Source organism: Anomalospiza imberbis, chromosome 5 (assembly GCF_031753505.1).
Source record: "Anomalospiza imberbis isolate Cuckoo-Finch-1a 21T00152 chromosome 5, ASM3175350v1, whole genome shotgun sequence".
Lineage (NCBI taxonomy): Eukaryota > Metazoa > Chordata > Aves > Passeriformes > Viduidae > Anomalospiza > Anomalospiza imberbis.
In genome coordinates, this window is record NC_089685.1 from 15557554 (window position 1) to 15576651 (window position 19098).

General features: G+C 35.8%; 1 protein-coding gene across 1 annotated transcript in view; it reads left to right on the plus strand.

Moving 5' to 3' along the window:
* The window catches only part of TBC1D22A (TBC1 domain family member 22A), a 136447-nt gene that overhangs the window by 48643 nt on the left and 68706 nt on the right, over positions 1-19098 (plus strand). Inside the window, exons 9-10 of the mRNA XM_068189759.1 lie at positions 597-706; positions 11064-11139. Of these exons, the coding sequence (XP_068045860.1) occupies positions 597-706; positions 11064-11139 (186 nt within the window). The remainder of the gene's footprint in view (positions 1-596; positions 707-11063; positions 11140-19098) is intronic.

Sequence of the window (19098 nt, forward strand, 5' to 3'; positions counted from 1 at the left end):
AACTGTAAGACTTTTTTGTGAGTTAATATGTGTAAGATGTACCAAAGTTTTTCTTCCTGCTGTAGTGGAAACATCATTAATTTTCTTTTCTACTTGGAAAGTTTTTTCTTTTCTAAATTCAAGCTGTAGTCTGCTTTTCTAAATAAAGTTCAGTGGTTTTCTGAAAAGTATTTTTCAGGGCTTTTTCTTCTGTGAAGACTGGCAACATATTTGCACATTCTGTGCAAGGTGAAAACATATCTTCTTCAGGGATTGTTCATATATAGCTTGAGGGCTCTCAAAGTGCTTCTGATTCTCTTTCAGGTGTGAAATGTTTAGAATAAAGTGATTTATTATGTATTAATTTTGGTTAACCAGGCATGATTTGAGATTTTCACAGTCTGCAGGAAATTAAGTGTTCATTAACATTTAAAACCATTAGATGACACAGTTAAGCAATAAATGATTCATTTAGGCCTTGTTAAAATAAATGTGCATTGGTTTCTGACTAGAAGATAAGTGGTGGCTGTCTTTGTTTTCAATTATTTTCCTCATTCTTGCTTTATTTATTCTGTGCACTTCATTGACTTGTCTTTCTCTCTCTTTTCCTGAAACAGAAGAAGAAGAAGTGGAAAATTTTGATGTTTCCAGTCTGCCTGAAGAAGTACTGCAGAACATAGAAGCTGACAGTTACTGGTGCATGAGCAAGTTGCTTGATGGCATTCAGGTAATTTGATTTTTCCTGTCTGTAAGTAGTGGAGTTAACTGATTAATGTCATGACTTTGAACTACTTTAAAGCTGAAAAAGAGTACATCTATGAAAAACAGGGGAGAAGTTGGTTTTCCCACTGGAGAACTCCACTGCACGTTTGGCATGGAAAGGAAAGAAAGGAAAAGGAAAAAAACCCCGTGCAACTCTTCTCCATCAAAACGTCTGCATGTTTCATTGTGTGTGATGTTCTAGAGCAGAACAGAACCTTTCAGTTCTAGATGCATGTTTTGCAAATCTGTTACCATGCATGAAGAATAGTTACTCAGAATCTCACTGAGGTGGTAAAAACCTGGCTTATTTATTAATTTTTGAGTTGTTAATATAGCAACCTATAAGTGATTGCTGTCTTAATAGTTCTTGAAATTATCTTAATATTTTTTAAATACCCATTTAAAACTTGATACTTATGCTACTTCACTGAGAGTTTGAATTTTTTCTGTGTGGAAAAGCTTTAAATGAAGGCACAATTTTCTGTTACATGCAGCAAGTTGGAGTCTAATAATGGTAGATTTTTTTGCAAAGGTTCATGGGCTTAAAAGTTTATGAAGATTAAAAGTATCTAATCTTCTAAGAGCATTCTTTCCTATGACATATTTTAATATCAATGTTTCATTGGCTAAGGCACATTGTGAATTGAAACTTGTAATGGAGTTCATTTATGACAAAATGGTTGTAGGATTGAGTCAGCAACAAAAGGCTTTAACTTATTTGAAGGTGTTTTAAGTGTATTTCTTCAGGTTAAAGGTCAAATAGCTCAGTGTTTTGAGTAGCATTTTTGAAATGCACAGTTGTTTTCTCACGTCAGTTCCTGGAACAAATGCTGGTTTGCTTATTTCATTGTCTCAGACCTCCTAAATTTTAAAACATTTGACCACATAGCAAAAATATGTGAAAAGTTATAAAAAAAAAGTGAGAGCTTGAAATCTACTGGAAAGGAAGAAGGCCAGGTAAAGAAATGCCAACTCCTCCATTTATTTTACCTGCTTCTGAAACATCATTGTCACTAGCCTGTTGCTTTATTTTTTTCTAGGAAAGGAAGTTCACAGATTAGGCAATTTCTCCTTAAAATTCTGATTTCATACAAAACTATCAGGTACTAAGAAGCAGAATATGGAAACCAATTACAATGGAATTAAACTGCATCGATGAAAATTTAAGATGTTATATAAATGGAATAGTGTTGGATGTATTCAAGGATGCACTCATCCATCAAAAGAAGGCTTGAAAGATTATGCTAGTGGTGTGACTAATGATGTTACAGTTAATTCAGTGCAACTGCAGTGCTTCTGAAGTAAGAGGGTTTCTTGTTTTTCTTCTCCCATTCTCCTGTTTTATTTTCTTTCTGTGATGATACCACTGTACTTAACAGATAAAACAGTCATGTAGTTAGTTGCAGGTTGAGTTGGTTGGAAAACGCTAACCCTGTAGAGAAGGACTCGGGATACTGGTGGATGTGTCTGGCAATGCGCACTGGCAGCCCAGAAAGCCAGCTGTGTCCTGGGCTGCATGCAAGGCAGGTGGGCAGCAAGATGAGGAATGGGATTTTGCCCCTCTATCATGTTTTTGTGAGACCCCCACCTGGAGTGCTGCAGCCATTTCAGGGATCCCCAGCACAGGGCAGACATGGACCTGTTGGAGTGGGTCCAGAGGAGGGCCATGAAGGTGATCAGAGGGCTGCAGCATCTCACCCATGAGGAAGGGCTGAGAATATTGAGTTTGTTCAGCCTGGAGAAGAGACGGCTCTAGGGAGATGTTACTGTGACATTTCAGTACTTAAAGGGGGCTTTTAAGAAAGCTGGAGAGAGACTTTTTGCCAGGGCCTGTAGTGATAGGACAAAGGGCAATATTTCAAACAGAGTAGATTTAGATTGGGCATAAGGAGTACATTTTCTATGATGAGAGAGCCCAAAGAAGTTGTGGAAGTTCTCTTCCTGAAAGTGTTCAAGGTCAAGACTGATGTGGCTTTAAACAGCCTGATCGAGCTGAAGCTGTCCCTGCCCACAGCAGGAGGTTTGGGCTAGATGAATTTTTAAGATTCCCGGTGGATTCATTGTGTGATGCTATAGTTCTGGCTGACTTGCATTCTGGCTGCATAATCATTTCTCTCTGAAAATATGGCATAGAAGACTCCTATATGATGTATGTGATGGTTTTGTCTGAGATGTCTGAATAAACTGTACAGGGATATATGACATGATAACTGCAATCAAAGAATCTCTGCAGAGTGTTTCCATTAATTTGTCAATATAAGTTTCCATTTCATGTTGCCCTACCAGTACTGATAAGTTTAAAGAGTGCACTTTGATAACTGTTAGGGTCATCTTGTGAAATTTTTGACTAGTATGAGCTAGGTACATTTTTTTGAGTGTTTTGTCTTTTCAGTGCAGTAGGGTGTAATGGAAGGATGATTGTATGATTGTATTTGTACCCCTTTATTATTCTTAACAGAAAACTCATTTATTTTTCCAATCCATCCAGATGGTCGCATTTTCTTGATTCTAGAATTGACAAAGGTGTTATTAATACATATACATTTCTTGCTGGAGTTTTGCCACACATAGTAGCTATTATTTCTTCATTCCTCACTCATCTTACCTCCCTCCCTTATGTATTTAATGTGACTCTGTATTTTTAATATAAGAATGCATCTTTAAACTACAGAGACCTGTGCTATAAAGAACAGGAGCTGGCATTGGGCAGCAGGACAGTCACTTCCTGACATGCATACAGTTCTCAGCTGAGAGAAGAAATAAAACCTTGGTCAAATCATCTGTCATTTTAGTAGATTCCTGTGTCCTGTTTTTTGTCATCTGGAGGTTCCTATGCAAGTATGTTTTTGGCTCCAGCTAGAGAGTTTGCAGAACTTTTCCAGTAATGTTTAATCTTGCATAATAATTTAATCTAGTTTTTGTTCTTAGATTACTTTGCATCTTCTTTCTCTGTTGGTTGTCTCTAAGTTTAGGCTTCTAAGTGACTGCGCCATGTGTCATATCACAGTTTGATTAAAATTTTAAAAATTGATCTAGCAAATACTAGGAGTTTTTAAATATAAGGTTATTTCTCTAAAATATCATTTAATCTTGAAATCTGTAGCTGTCTTATAGCAGTCTGTTTTGGATGATGATGTATGTAATGGTTTTCCTTTTCAGTGCTTCTTGAGTCTGCTCTGAATTTTTTCTTTAGTTTTTGTCCCAGAAAGACCATGCCCCACTGCAATTGCTTCTTATTTATTTCAGGAGAAAAAATGAGATCTTCTGAAATCATAAGAACATACGATAATTCTGTGCAATGTAGGGCCAGCTCTGAGGTCAGATTGAGTTTCTCAGGGCTTTGTCCAGTTGGGTCTTGAACCCTCCAAGGACAGAGACTTAACAGTCTCTGGGAGCTAACTTATTACAGTGCTTCCACATCTTTTATTTGAAGGTTCTCCCCAGTAAGCAGATGGAACATTTTTTGTTTATGCTGCTTGTCTCTTATGTTCCCACTGGGACCACTATTGAAAATGGAGGTTTGTCATCTATATAACTTGGGTTTTATTAGGCGGTGATTAGGTGCTTCTGGAGCTGTCTTCAGGCTGAACAAGCCCAGTTTCCCCAGCCTCTCCAAGAGCATGTGCTCCATATCTCTGAGTATCTTGGTGGCCTTTTGCTCTTGCTTCAGTTTATTCTGAAGTTTATTACCTTTTTCTTGTATCAGGGTCCTTAAAACTGGATGTGGTGTTTTAGATATGGTCTTGAAATACAAGAAATTATTTTTAAACATTTGAAAGAAAATCTACATAGTAAAGATTGAACTCTGGAACTGTTTGGTCAGAGAGGTTGTAGAATCCTCATTCTGGAAGTTCAAACCCAGAGTCCACATGGCTTTGAGCATCTTGTTCCAGGTGATTTGGCTTTGGGCAGCCAATCACTTCCCTCCATGGGCCAGGAGTCTGCTGGCTGGATTTACTGCTGGGGCTCACCAGTGACTCAGTCTGAGCTTTCTGTCCGCTGAGATTTCAGGTCCTTTGCCACAGAACTCGTCTCCAGCCCGTATTCTTGCAAGATGTGCTGATTTATGCTGATTTATGAACACCTGGTTCTGAGGCTGTGTGTGGCCATATGCAAATATATCTTCCATGTGTGTGATAAAGCTGGTTGTCTTTACAACACTTCTAAACTGTAGATGATGCATGAACATTTTTGTATTTTCATGTGTGGCTGTTCATATGGGAAAACTGGAATTATCCCATGAGTATTTTTTCCATGTAATTAAGTAGACATTCCCATATATCCAGATTATTAACTTTTTTTTTATGACTAAATTATCCTTTATAACACTTTCCTCAGTAGTGTCTCATTAACATTCAAGTAAAAAGTTCACATTGATCTGTGCCACCTGCAAATGTAATGTTCATGTATAAAATAGAGTATAACTTTTAATTTTAAGTTTGAGTATACTGGTAATAAAATAACCAAAGGGGAAATACATGCATTGCATAAGGATCTAACCAGATGTATTAAAAATAGCACTAAAATATTAATATAATCATTTATCAGGGCCTGGTAATTTTTAGAACAAAAGTGAGATAATTCATATCCAGGGACTAGAGTGTGCTGAGGTACATATTAGCTATTTCTATGTCTGATAAAATAGCAAGATTTATGACCTTCAAATGGAATTCTGCAGAGTTCTTTCTCACTCCTGGGTTATGAAAGTTGTTACTTCCAGATGGATGGATGGATGGAAGGAAGAAGGAAAGGATGGATGGATGGATGGATGGATGGATGGATGGATGGATGGATGGGAGCGGGGTGCTTGGACAGGTGGATCTGATAAATAACATGAACATGCATTTCAGTTGTTGAGAAGAATGTGCAGAAATAGCTCTTCTGAAAATTCTTCAGAGGACCTTCCTGTTTTATGTTAGAGGAAAAATAGGTCAAATATAGCTTTCTTTGTACCTTTTCATTGAACTCCTGCACAAGTTTCTGCATAATAATGCAGTTTTCCAGCCTGTCACTGGGAGTAAAATTTTCAGGAAGACAACAAATCTATTTGTAATCAGTAGATGAAATGTACTGTGCTATCAGTATACTTCAGCATAAAAATATTTTATCCTCTACCTAAAATTTGCAGCATCAGCTTTTGGAATTGTACATGTTTATATTTATGATTTCTAGCTCTTATCTAGACTTGAACTCTTGCCTGGCCTATGCTGTAATCCAAAAATAGACCCTGAGCACTTTTGTCATTGCTACTTTAACAGTTTCTGTAATTTATAATATATCCACTTGGGTAAAACTGAGGTTTGACTACACAGACCAGTAGAAGGTTGGATCTTTGGTTCTGACTTTATGGATGCTACTCTAAAATGAGACTCAGTACCTACATTTTAATAAACTGTTGGGGTTTTTTTGTCCTGTTATGTAGGAATAAGTAAGATACCATTTTGCACATAAAAAAATTTGGGCTGCAATGCTTTGTAAATATTTTGCCTACTACTTAGAAAATTTTTCATTTTGAAAAGTCAGGCTTAATAGTTGTAATGATTGACAGACCTTTTCTTCTAAGGGAAGTGTCTTGGAGTAATGATGTAACATGCTATGGGCTGTGCTAACAGCATAGTTTAGCACATTTGTGTGTTCTTGTGCATGCGCACTCTATCCTGAGCTGTATTCAGGAGTGAATTTAAATTATAATCTCTATTTTCAAGAAACATTTTGGGTGAAGTATGCTTCCATTGATAGTGTTAATATACGTCGTGGCTATCATTATCTGGTGTCATGTCCCTCCCTCCTGCCCCTATCTTTTTACATAATTTTCTGAGCAAGGTGAACCAAGATTTTTAATAGGAGTTTGCTTTTAGAGTATTCAGAAATATGTGAATGAAGTACTTAAACGAGGAAAAAAGAAGAATTCTGGAGATCTCTTTGTGACATAACGAGGACGAGAAAACCTTTTTCTTTCAGTTGTCATTTGTTCATGTGATACTATATTTGAACATACTAAATTGATGCATAGCAATTCTTAAATATGCATCAGTAGAGAAAACAGACATACAAGTCTGTGTGTCTGTATGATTTATATGGATTGCCTAGTGTATCCTCTATATTTAAAAGCTCTGATCTCATTGATAAAACATGAGCAAACAACACAGGAACACTTTGTGTCAGAACTTTGCATTTGCTTCTAGAAATGTTTCTGATACTTTCTTCAGTACATTGTTGGTGAACAGTGTGTATGACCTGAAAAGATGAGGGCTCTGCTTGGCTGCAGTTGTTATGTCAGATTACTGACAGTGTTTTTCTTTCAGTTTGGCTGGCTCTATTTCTTCTTCATGATGTCATGAAAGATTGTTTTCCATTCCTCTTCAGCTTGCTGCTTCTTCTTTTAAAATTATCCTATCATCATGTATTAAGAGAAAAAGATGGGAGATTTTCTTCAGCTAGTGCCTATGAAATCTCTCTCTCACCCTCTCTGGGACGACAGTCCCAGTTAAATTTGTTATGAGCATTTTTCCAAGTTTCTTCCATTTAAAATTTCTCTACCCTTAAAAAAGTATGGAATTGAGTAATAGTTTTTAAAATGTTCCGTGAAGTTTATAAATTTAGTATTTTATTTTAAATTATAACAACAAGGTTTTGAGAAATCCAGACCTAGTTGTAGGTGCAGGGAAGTAGGGTGTTATACCAGTTTCTACAGAATCAGTACGGACTACTAACACAAAGATTTGAAGCTGATGCAAGTTTTCATCTCTTGTGACATTATAAAGTCCTAACCTTCTGTATTGTAAGGTGAAACTAATTATGTGTCAGTCTGAACTCGATATTATGACCATTCAGCTGTGAAGTAGGTTAACATAGTTCACTGAAAGTGTGTTGGAACCTATTTGAGTAGAACAGCAAGGAATTTAGATATTCATTGCACAGCAGTGCATGAATTTTTATGCTTATCAGAGGTTCTGGTGTACATACATACTTTGTCATATGTGAATGCTTACTGTCAAGAACAGTGTTCGGAAATAAGAGATATTTTATGTGAACTCCTAGTTTTCATCCTGATTTTTTTTTTTTTATATTTTCTCATTTGAAACTTTGACCATCAATAATGAGCAAAAGGCAATCTCTGAAATAGTCATAAGTAATTGAGAAAATAATTGTCTTTGCTCATGAATTTTTTGAGTTTGGCATGTTTTTTCTTTTCTGTTTTACCATTTTTCCTTCAGCTGTAAGCACAAAAGGAGTAAGAATTGTTGGGGAAGATGAAATAGGAAAACCTTATAAATATGATTGCCTGGCAAAAGATTTGGAAAATACAGACATTGAGATGAGAACTAGATTTGAAATAGCAAACCTTGACTACTGAATAACTAGAAAACAATAGTATAGCCAGGCTGAAAGCAATCCCCCTTTCTGATTAAACAATGCCCTTTACCTGCAGATAGGTCCAAAGGTCAAATGGAATGCTCTGTCTCACCCCCAATGTATGGTTCATCCCACACCTGTAACCCTCCCCTGAAGTATCAGATATCTGTGACCCCATTGGCCCAAGTCCTGTTCCAGCCCACCTTGAAGCCCCCTGATAAGGTGTGCCCGAGGGACCGGACTCTCTCTTGGTTCCTGTTCTCTTCCCCTCTCTCTTGGACCTTCCTCTCTTGGTCCCTGTTCTCCTCCCCCTCTCTCTCTTAGACCTTCCTCTCTTGGCTCCTGTTCCCCCCCCCTCTCTTGGACCTTCCCCTGGGACCCTTATGTGGAACCCTTGCTCCCTCTCTCTCTCTCTCCCCCTGGGCCTGCCACGAGTTGCGCCTGGCAGCTCCAAGCAGGGCCCTTGCACCCACGCCCTTTCTAATAAACAGCATATATCAACCCGACTTCAGAGATCTCCATCCAAACCGTCCTGGAGACCACCGCTCCCCGCAAAGAATAGTGGGAAAAGCAGAATACCTTTTATATTTACAAAGTCTTTCTCACAGTTTCACAAACGCCAGGAAGTCAACTACATGTGTCATAAGAGGGCATATGTACAACACAGTTTAATTAGAAGAGAGTACTGGGGAATCCAATAAAGATCTTTCCAGTTTAGATGAGTCAGCACAAGTAGAAGAGTGACCCCCAGCAGTGTTCATTTGCAGCTGAAGTAATGAAGAGAAAAATAAACAGGAAAAATATCAAATGTAGTGAAAAGCAAATTTACCTGTTTTCAAATCAAGATGCCAGTTTTGGGTTGCATTTCCAGGTTTGTATGGAGTAAATTAGGCTTTGAGAAAGAAAGCAGTTTCAGATTCATAGATCACAGTCAAGAGTTGCACTACCTGGGGAGAGACTAATGATCGAAGCACCAGTGTTTTAACTCTGTCTTGACTTTCAGTATTACATACAGGAACATTCTTTTACGGAGGATCTGTTACAGAGGCAATAATTAAATACCATGTTGCTATACTTTGAGTGCAGTACTACTAGAAACACCAGTTAACTTTGTTTAAATAAATAAAGAGAACAGTATATAAACATTTTGGGACAAAAAAAAAAGCGCAAACAATTTTTATTGTTAGAGTATATTCTGTAAAGAAAGTGATTATGATTTCCTAAAGATGCTGTGCCCTGAATATTATCCATGACATATATGGGTGTGTGTCAGACTTGTGTAAAAGGCAGTGTGCCAGTGCATGGGATAGTTTCTTTCTTCCTAAAATGGGACTATAACAGGCCTGAATTCTGTATAAGTCTTTCCATTCTTTCCGTTTTGGGCTTTATTGCATTAAAAAGGATGCTCATGTTCTGTTTGTGAAATAATGTCAACAAGCTGAAATTGTTGCCTATTTTACTTGGTGATTGTGGAAAATTAAAAAATTCAGGGAATTATTTTGCTCCCTCATCCATACTGTTTTAGTTTATACACTGAGTTCTAATATTAATTACAGTGAAAGGGCTACTGCTAAACTAGTAGAAAATTTTGCTATCATTTTTAAAGTAGCTACTGCTGTGGTCAGTTACAAGTGATCAGAGCATTCAGTAGATACTTTTTGATACTGTAAATAGTTTGTTGGCTGAAGTACTTTAATTTACAGAATTATTAGTATATCATTTTGCCTTGTGAACTTTTAGGCTTGACACTTTATAGCAGTTTTACAGAATTTGAAGATTAAATTGCAGAATTGCAGTTCAGTTTCATAAGTTAAATAAAACCTAAAAAAAAACTCCATGTAAATGAAGTCAAGAGAATCAATAAGCCTTTTTTTGGTTTTTGATAGAAGAACATCAGGATGCATAAAAATAAACTGATAATCATCTCTTTTACTCTAAGATCAAGTTGAAATAAAGTCAAGAAAAATTAATATTTTGGGAATACTTAGCTCCAGTTCATAAAGGAATTTCTCAGACAATAGCAGTTGATGCAAAAAAACCCATCCTTTACTCTGATTTTCTGTGTGTGTGGTGGTTACACAAAAAAAACTTCCACATAGCATCTTCCTTTTAAAATATGTATGTATAATTTTCTTTTCTTGAATCTCTCAAGAACCACAGGAAGACAACTAACAAAATGAGCTGAATGGGGGGATTGTCAATTAAATATTCAGAAACATTCCTGTGTATTTAAATTATGTCATTATTTTAAAAAAATTGATCACTTTGTGTTTCAAGCAGAGATATCTTTCTTGCTCTCATTATTTCAAACTCAAGTCCATATTATAGAGCTGCAATCCACAAATTAAAAATCCATTTAGAGTTAATTCATTGAAAGAAATATATGCAAATATAATGCCCTTTTAGCTACATTGCTTGTGTGTTAGATTTTGATTCATGATATTAACTGTAATCTTGGGTTCAGAACAGTTATGAGTACATTAAAACAGACTTTTGATTTCTTATGCTGCTTGAAGTTATTACTCTGTACTTCAAAAGATCAAATTCTTTCCCTGCCTCTGATTACAGGCTAAATTTTCATATTTCCTACATTATTTGTGGAATTGTAAATTTCCAAGAAAAAAGATTACCTTAAAAATCTCTAGCATGGCACATTTTGGCAGGTAAGATGAGGGCCTTTTAAAGCCATTTGGATTTCTGCAATAAAGTAACTTTACTAGATTAGCAAGTAGAGAGCAATTGATGCAGGAGTAGCTATACAGAATATACCGTTAGAGGTGAGGACTTAGAGAACTGTACAGTGTGATGATTTACCATTTTACTGTAGAAGCAGATCTAGGAAATGTAGTCATAAACCAGAAACACCATAAAAAAACAAGAGAAAAATACATGGATTTAGAAAAGTATCTGAAAGAAACCTTTTTTGCTTTCCTGCAACTAATACTTGTTTGTGGTCTCCTCTTTAGGATAACTACACGTTTGCACAGCCAGGAATCCAGAAGAAAGTGAAGATGTTGGAAGAACTTGTTAGTCGGATTGATGGTAAGTCTCAAAGGCAAACTGATTTCTAACTGATGATACACTGAAAGTGTTTAGTTAAAATGTTTGCAAGAAAAGCTAACATCACTGCAGTCCCCTGTAGTGGTGCAGTAACGTGGCCTTCCTCAGGTGAGGTGTCATCACTGGTTTGTGGCACGCTGGCCTTTGCAGATCACTGTCGTGTATCTTTTAAAAGAAAGCCACTAGAGCATGAGCTTCTTTCATTACTTTTTATTAAGGCAATATAATAAAAATTCAATGGCAATTTCTTTGCAGCAGAGTAATGACCACATACAAAAGGCAGCCAGTATTCATTTCACATTAAGCCTCAATGGTTGTTGTAATGCAGTCAAGTCACAGTGGTTGTTTATGGTTGTCCCTTGGTACTACGTTTTGTGCCTTTGTGTATCATTTTGCTATCTGGAATGCCTGCATAATTTCTCTGTGGAATCCAATTAATTATGAGCTCTGGAAATAACATCTTTAATTTTATAGATAAATTACAGTATGTGCAGGGGTAGTTTTAGATTATTCTTTCATGTTTTAGCTGTGCACTTTGAAATATTTTACCTTCATCCTTAAAGTAATTCCTTTCATGAAATGCTGACTGTCATATAGCTAGAACAGAGTTTAATTAAATGAAATGCAAGAGATAATGCATGCCCATTCTAAACATAATCTCTTGATAGTTTGTTAAATTAATGAACAGAGTATTAACAAAATGTTGCCAAGCAGAACCGGGCATATATTTGCAGCACTAGCATGTCAGTGATGACTTAGAAAAAATATTTCTTGTGTAGCTTTATATGTGATAATCTTATTGGAAACATTAATTTGCTGGTTTTGTTACATATATTGTGAATTTTTTTTGTGCCCATGCTTGTCATGGGAGATTTTGCCTGCTTGTATGTACATCCTTAATATTTGATAATGGTCTTTGTGCTTTTCTAGGATATTAAGGTATTTTTAATGATCAAAAACCAAAGGCAAGAGAAAAATGTTTGTGTAAAATTACACTATAAGCTTAAATGTATGTAAAAAATTTTGTTGTAGATAGATTTTTTTAAAATGCCAGTGAATATGAAAATTATAAGGGCAGATTTCTGTATATTAGGTAGTTAAATGTTTATATAAAAATATAGTTAAATCAGTATATTTTGTTACTTAAAAATAATCTAACTTCTCATAATGTGATTTTTTTTATATGCAATTTTAGTCTTTCATCAATTGATGTTTACATTTGAGAAGCAAATGATTATATTTTAAATGAAGTGTATAAATAAAATTCCTATAAGTAGACTTCCTTAACTTGGTCAATGAACATTTATATAAACAGATTGTTTAACCAAGTTTATAAAATTAGAAATAGCATTCTGATAGTCAACTTTGTTGTTCGATTGAATAAAAATATTAACTATAATACAATATATTATTGTTTAGTTTAAGGAAAAAAGAAATGCTGAAGTCTTATTTGTACCTTCAGTGCTTTATGGATATAGTTAAATAATTACTCTCAATTATTAGGTTTAGGAAGTATTATTTTTAAAGCTTCACACTTGAAAAAAATAAATCAGTTGTAAGAAATAGTTGTGTCATCTTATACTGTGCTTTGATCATCCTTTGCAACTGAAAGTAAAGTGTGGGTTCCTGTTTTTTATCTAATTTTAAATAAAGCTGTGAGATCTTTATAAATTTTTTGTAGTTTTCAGTAGACATTGTGAGTGTCTGCTAGTAAAATAGGTTATATGGGGCCTCTGAAAGTCAGTGTTCCAAGCCTATGCACTTGCCTCGATGACTCTATCTAATGGGACAGGGCCATTTTAGAGCAGGCTGTGTGGAGTCTTAAAAATGTTGGAGTAGTGGTTGCTGCTGCCTATAATCTGTCCCCCACAAACCTCTCCTGTAGAAAAGCAAGTTGAGTTAACCTTCAGTCAATGCAGTGAGACCCTCACTCAACACTCACCGCAGCTGGCTCAGCAACAGAGGCAAGAAAAGCTCTTTTTGCAGGGTTCTAGTCCAGCAAAGGATATCACATGTGGCTGAAAGGAACCCGGCAAAGTAAAAGAGGCTCACCATGTGGAGGAGGCATCTTAAGAAGGGGAAGGGGTGGGGGTGGAGCTAAGGGCTGGGCAGAGGGGTTTGGTCTCCAGGGAAAGGGGGTTAGCCACCAGGGATACCAATCCAGTGAGAGGACAGGGAAAGGAGAAGCCAGGGGAAGTTGTGACACAGAAGTCCAAATGGGAGTCTGCTTTTCCCCCCAGGAGGACTGACTCTATGGTGAGTAGATACTGCTGTTGTCAGGGCCGAGGACTTGGGAATTGACCGAGGCAGGAGAGTTCATGGGATGCTACGACTCCCCCTTTTTTTCTTACTAAGAAGACCTCCCCAGTGGACTTCTGCATACACTTAACTAGACAGGGAAACATGACTAACATGATAAAAACAATTATTACAATCAAAAAAATTCCTTTGACTAAAGATGCAACCCATCCTGTGAAACCCCACTGTCCAAAAAGTTCGTTGATCCAATCTGGGTATTTTTCCACCTTTAAGTCCTTTATTTGCTCCTTCAGCTTGTGGATGCTTGTGTGGATGGATTCTGAGTGTGAAGAGATGTTGAGGCAGCACATCCCTGTTGAGTTTTGAGTGATTCCAGGGATGGAGATGCTGCAGCTTCTTTGGGTAGGACTGTTTGGGAAATTTGACTACTTCCACCGTAATTTTTTTTAATATAAATAATTATATTTTAAAATGGAGCTTATGTCCACCACTTTTTATTTTATCTCAGTATACCTCTGAGAAGAATTTGGCTCCATGTTCAGGTGGTTGCAGCTATTCATAGACTTCTTTTTAAGGCTGAGCAAACCCAGTTCTATCAGCCTCCTTTCATGTGTGAAGTGCTTCAGCTTCCTCTGTTCCCCACTGGGCTTGCTCATGTGTGCCAGTGTCACAGCATTGGAGGTAATGCTGCAGACATGTTTTCCCAAGTGGGGGATACAGAGGAAGAATCACTTCCTCTGATCTGTCGGCATCTTTCTTGCTTAGAAAGCCTAACAAATGTTTGGCCTTTCTTGCTGCAAGGACATTCTTAACTTTGGTACAGCCTGTTGTCCATCAGGATCCCCATGTCCTTCTTGGCAGAGCAGCTTTCCATCAAGCTGTGCCCAGTCAGTGCTTGTTGAATGAGACTTTTCCATCCCAAAGAGAGGACACTTGCCTCTCCCTGAACTGCAGGAGATTTCTCTTAGCCATTCCTTTAGATTGCCAATGTTGCTTAAATAGTAGTCCTCACTTTCAGTGTGTCAAGCGCTCTTCCTAATCTGGTATCATTTGCAAACACAGAATTTATTCTATGCTATCATTACTCTTTAGCAAAGATATTGTCCGCGGTGCTGACTCTGGAGGGATATCATTAGTAATAAGTTGTCAATTGGACTTTGTATTGCTGATCACAACCTATATAATACAGGGTTCCAGTTAAATGTTTTGCTTAGTAAAGACACACAATTTTCATTATACTTCGGGCTGTGTCTTTTTGTCTAGAAGACTGTCCACTCAGTTACTTTCTTTTGCAAGAAAAGCACACCAAAATATGTCTAAGATTAAAACAAAGTTTGAGTTGTTAATTAGATGATGGTGGTTGTGTGCTGCAGTCATAACCTTTTGGATGCCTCAGCTAAGGGATCCTGTATTTATTGGGTTTTTGGTGGAATCATGCATAGTATGATTGAATATTGTGGTTTATTCTTAATTTCCTTTTTGCTTTTGTCTTTTTATTCTGGGTCTGCTATACTTCAGTTAAAGGGAAATGTATGGCTGATATAAATTCAGTGATGTTGCTTTTTAAAAAAGCCCCTCATAATCTATATTTGCTGTACTTACCCTAGGTGCTCATTAAGGTTACTGTGCAAGAAAATAATATTCCTGTTGGTACTGTGTCACATTATTTCTTGATGCTGGGTAACTGCACAGTGAAGCAAATCTGATGTGGGAAGTAGCTGTTTGAGTGGATGAAGCCTGTACTGCTTATTTGCTAACAGTAATGGATTACCAGTGTATGAAAGGTGATGCTTGTGCTTTGGAGAGTGCTAGTGCATTATGTTAGTGATTCAAGCAACCTGCATTAACCCAGCCTTATGGATCACAACTCCCTCAAAGTAACTGTCCTTGTGTGTACACTCCAGAATATTGCAGAAGACTTCAAACAGCCAAAATACTCCCGTAATTTAATCATAATCTCGTTCTGCTTAAACTCCAGAAAATAATTTTGATAAATTGTGTTTAATGGAATTTTTTGGTCTGTTAATGGAATGTTGTTGTAGATGAGATGCAGTTTGAAGATTAAACATTATTCAATCTCATTAGTCTACTTGTCATCATCATTCAGATTTTTCTCGGAATTATACAAAAAAATTGAGAGGGAGGATCAATAGATAGCTCAATAACACAAGGAGTCTCTTATAAATGATTATCTTTTCTGTTTCCTCTAATGCCAGTAGAGCTTCTCTGCTCTAAATCATGAACCATTTCTCATGGTTTGTAAAATGTCTTACTCACGTGGCACACTGTCTTCCACTTTTACTTCATTTAGGGTTGAAATCAAAGAGACATGGTATAGGAATGCCCAAATTAATTCAGGATTTGTGTTTCCAGAATTTACAGGTGCTTAGCACTTGGCTGGTGACATGCTTGGAAGAGCCTCAACTCTTTCAATTTACTGTAAGACAGCTGGTACATGAGAGTTTGAGGTAGCCATTTGGAGAAGGCTGAGTATTTTTAGATAAAAGCAGTCTGGGGATTCCATAAACATTGATAAAAGATGTAGCATTCATGTAGCATTCTCTCCAAATTTGCAATGAGGCAGTTCTAGGGAAAAAAAATAGTAGCCTATTATAATGTTAAATGTATTTTTATATATGTTGGCTTCTTATTACTATTATAGAAATTTATAAAGCCAGTATTGACAACAGTATAAATATTTATTTTTTCTTCATCTTTTCTAGAACAACTCAACCCAGGTTTTGCATTTGTGTTCTGCACAGATTTTTTTTTTTGTAGATAAAGAGATTCTCTGTTATTACTGTTTCACATTGTTTCACTGAAAATCACCAATTGTTTCGTAGAACTTTCCCTTGAATTTTAGTAACAAGAGATGGAAAAATGCAGAAAATGATTAAAAATAATAGTCAAAAAAGCTCTTTCTGTTGCTGTATATACTTTCCCCCTTCTCTTGAAAATGGAAGTAATGGAAAAATACCTAGGAACATAGAAAGAGCGCTGCATTTAAATTTTCTCATAAGGATGAATTCCACTTCTCTGGAATTCAGCTACATTTTTCAAAAGTTCAGTAAAATTTCAGAATTTCTGCTGTTTCCACTATGAATGCATCTTCTGATCATCTGTTTTGGAGAGTTACCACAGCTATTCCTACATATGATGTTTTCATCGGGGCAATTTCTAAGTTTTTTTGCATTTTATTGTTGTAAAAAAATTAAAAAAATTTAAGAGGTGTTTTTAGTGCAAAATTTAAGTTGTTATATTTGGATTGCTTAAAAGAATGACTTTTAATAAATACTAAATAGTATTGTTTGAGGAAATACTGTTAGTTATTGCTATGTGCAGTTAAATTGCTGTTTCACCCTTTAAAACCATCTTCTATTATAAATCTTACAAGTCCTATTTTTCTTATTGCTGCCATATTTTATATGTGTTTTCATTCACACCAAATGACAGATAAACTAGATAATGCCTCTTCTCTTAATGTTCTGAGCAAATTAAACTTGACTCCACTAATCATACTTTCTTTACTGATTTCTCTCTTGGGTTACAAATATCTTGGTTGGCCCATTATCTGAAGTTCTGTAGATGATGCCAGAACTAAGGACTTATAATAAAATACTTTCATGTTGTGGCATTAAATTCATATTTTACATAGTTTTGCTATTCACATAAATTTTTAAAATATAAGTCTCTTGTAAATAGTTATGTGTAAATATGTGCAGATCAAGTTCTTCATGAAATGTAGTCAGTTAAAACTTTTTCATTTTATATGCATTTTTGTTTAACCACAGTGGAAAGGCTTCTTTAATTGTACCATTCTGTGTACTTCTCATGTTTTGTAATATATGCTGTAGAAATGTCTAAAAGTTTGGTGGCTAAATCTCTTAATATTTATTTATAATATATTTTCTTATATAATTGGGGAAGTTTATAAAACATCCTTCATTAGAATAGGATTAGTGCTTGTAGGATTATCCTTTCTAAGGTCTTAGTTTATTTTAGAGCTGTGTGTTTTTAATGGGCTGCCAAAGTTTTAAATGTCCAGACTTCACTTGGGATTCTTACAGTTTCTTCTTTGAGTCTTGTGTGGATGTTTACACTCAGCAGATCCTTATCCCAGGAGATAAAGGTCCCTATTCCCATAGACCTGTCCAATGCTCCAAACACAAACATTCCACAATTCTGCTCAGAACTTAATTTCATACGACGAGTTAAGCCAAAAAGTACTTAGAGATACCTCATGAGTAGTTTTAATGCTTCCACAGTTTCCGAAGGATATTCAGTTTCTCTGCTGATTGAACTTTTTAAACTGCAGAGAAAATAGTTTTGCTTTTTTCTTTAGGAAAATCTGACTCTTAGAAACACAAAATATCAACCAAAACTAATACATTTTCTTCTTAATCCTTTTACTGTTGTTTAATCAGAACTCACAGAACAAGTTATCTGTTCAATATATGTGCTAGATATAGATTAATTAATTTGGTTTTTAATTTGAATCTTGGGTGTTCATACAATGAACTGATAATGAAACTGTGGTAATAGATGACATTTGATCTATCTTTGTTATGTATTCAATCATGCTAATGATTTTTTGGTTGATGGTTGAAGAATGCATAATTATATGTGTAAAATTATGTTCATGTTTAATTATATTGTAAAACATTTTACAGACACCAATAACTTTGAATTAGGATTGTGTTGAAGTATCTGGAAAAAAGAGCTCTAATTGCTTGCATTTGCAAAAGAGTTGCAAAACTGGTGTTCTCAGCCATGTGAAAGCATTTTGAATTGGAAATGGACATAGAATTTTTAGACCTTACTGCTGTTGTTGAGAATGAGTGATTAATAAAGACCTTGTTTCTTGGTCCATCTTTCCATGTCAGTTTGGTGCTGAAGTGATGGAAAATCTTGTAAGCATTTCATAATTGTTTTAATTAATTTGCACTCCAAAGCTCTTTCTCATTTTAATAAAGCTATTTTATTTAGCTCACTAGTAGTTATTTTATATCTGATTTTATGGTTGTAATTACTGTATTATATTTTAATCCACTTGTAAGTGCTGTTCACTGGGCATTATAATTAATTGATATATATTTAAAATAATATTTTTATGTTTTACTGTGGAGATTATATTTGTATGCTATTGCAGAGTTCAGAGACCTTAGCAAGAGTTGAGACTGACTGTAAAATAATTTGTAAATTCCTGAGTGCTTGTAAGCACTTTAATTTTTAAATTGCCAAACCTTACCATTTTCATGGCAAATTAAAAAAAAAAAAGAAAAAAGGGAAGAAAAAGGATGTTTCATATGATGGGGAATCTAAAAAGTGTCAGGCATAAACACTTTTATGAATGCACACAATTATGATTTAGAACAGGCTAGAGAAGTCCAGTGAAGGTACCTAGAAGTGTCTCATCAAGCATATGTTTTTCCCTGTTGTTTGTGGCACTCAGAATATTGAGGTCCACCTGGAAACATGGAGTTTTTCTTAACTTTTAGCTAGAAGAGTAGATCTTTCTTGATTACTACTAAATGTTTTTCCTATTTTCCTCCTTTTGGTGTTAAATACCACAGAATTGTTACTTTTATTTGATTCCATGAGGCAACCAGGTCTTCCCTCCTCTAGTATTCTTTTGCTTTGTTAACAGTGTCTTGGGCTTTTCAGTATTAGCATATGAACCAT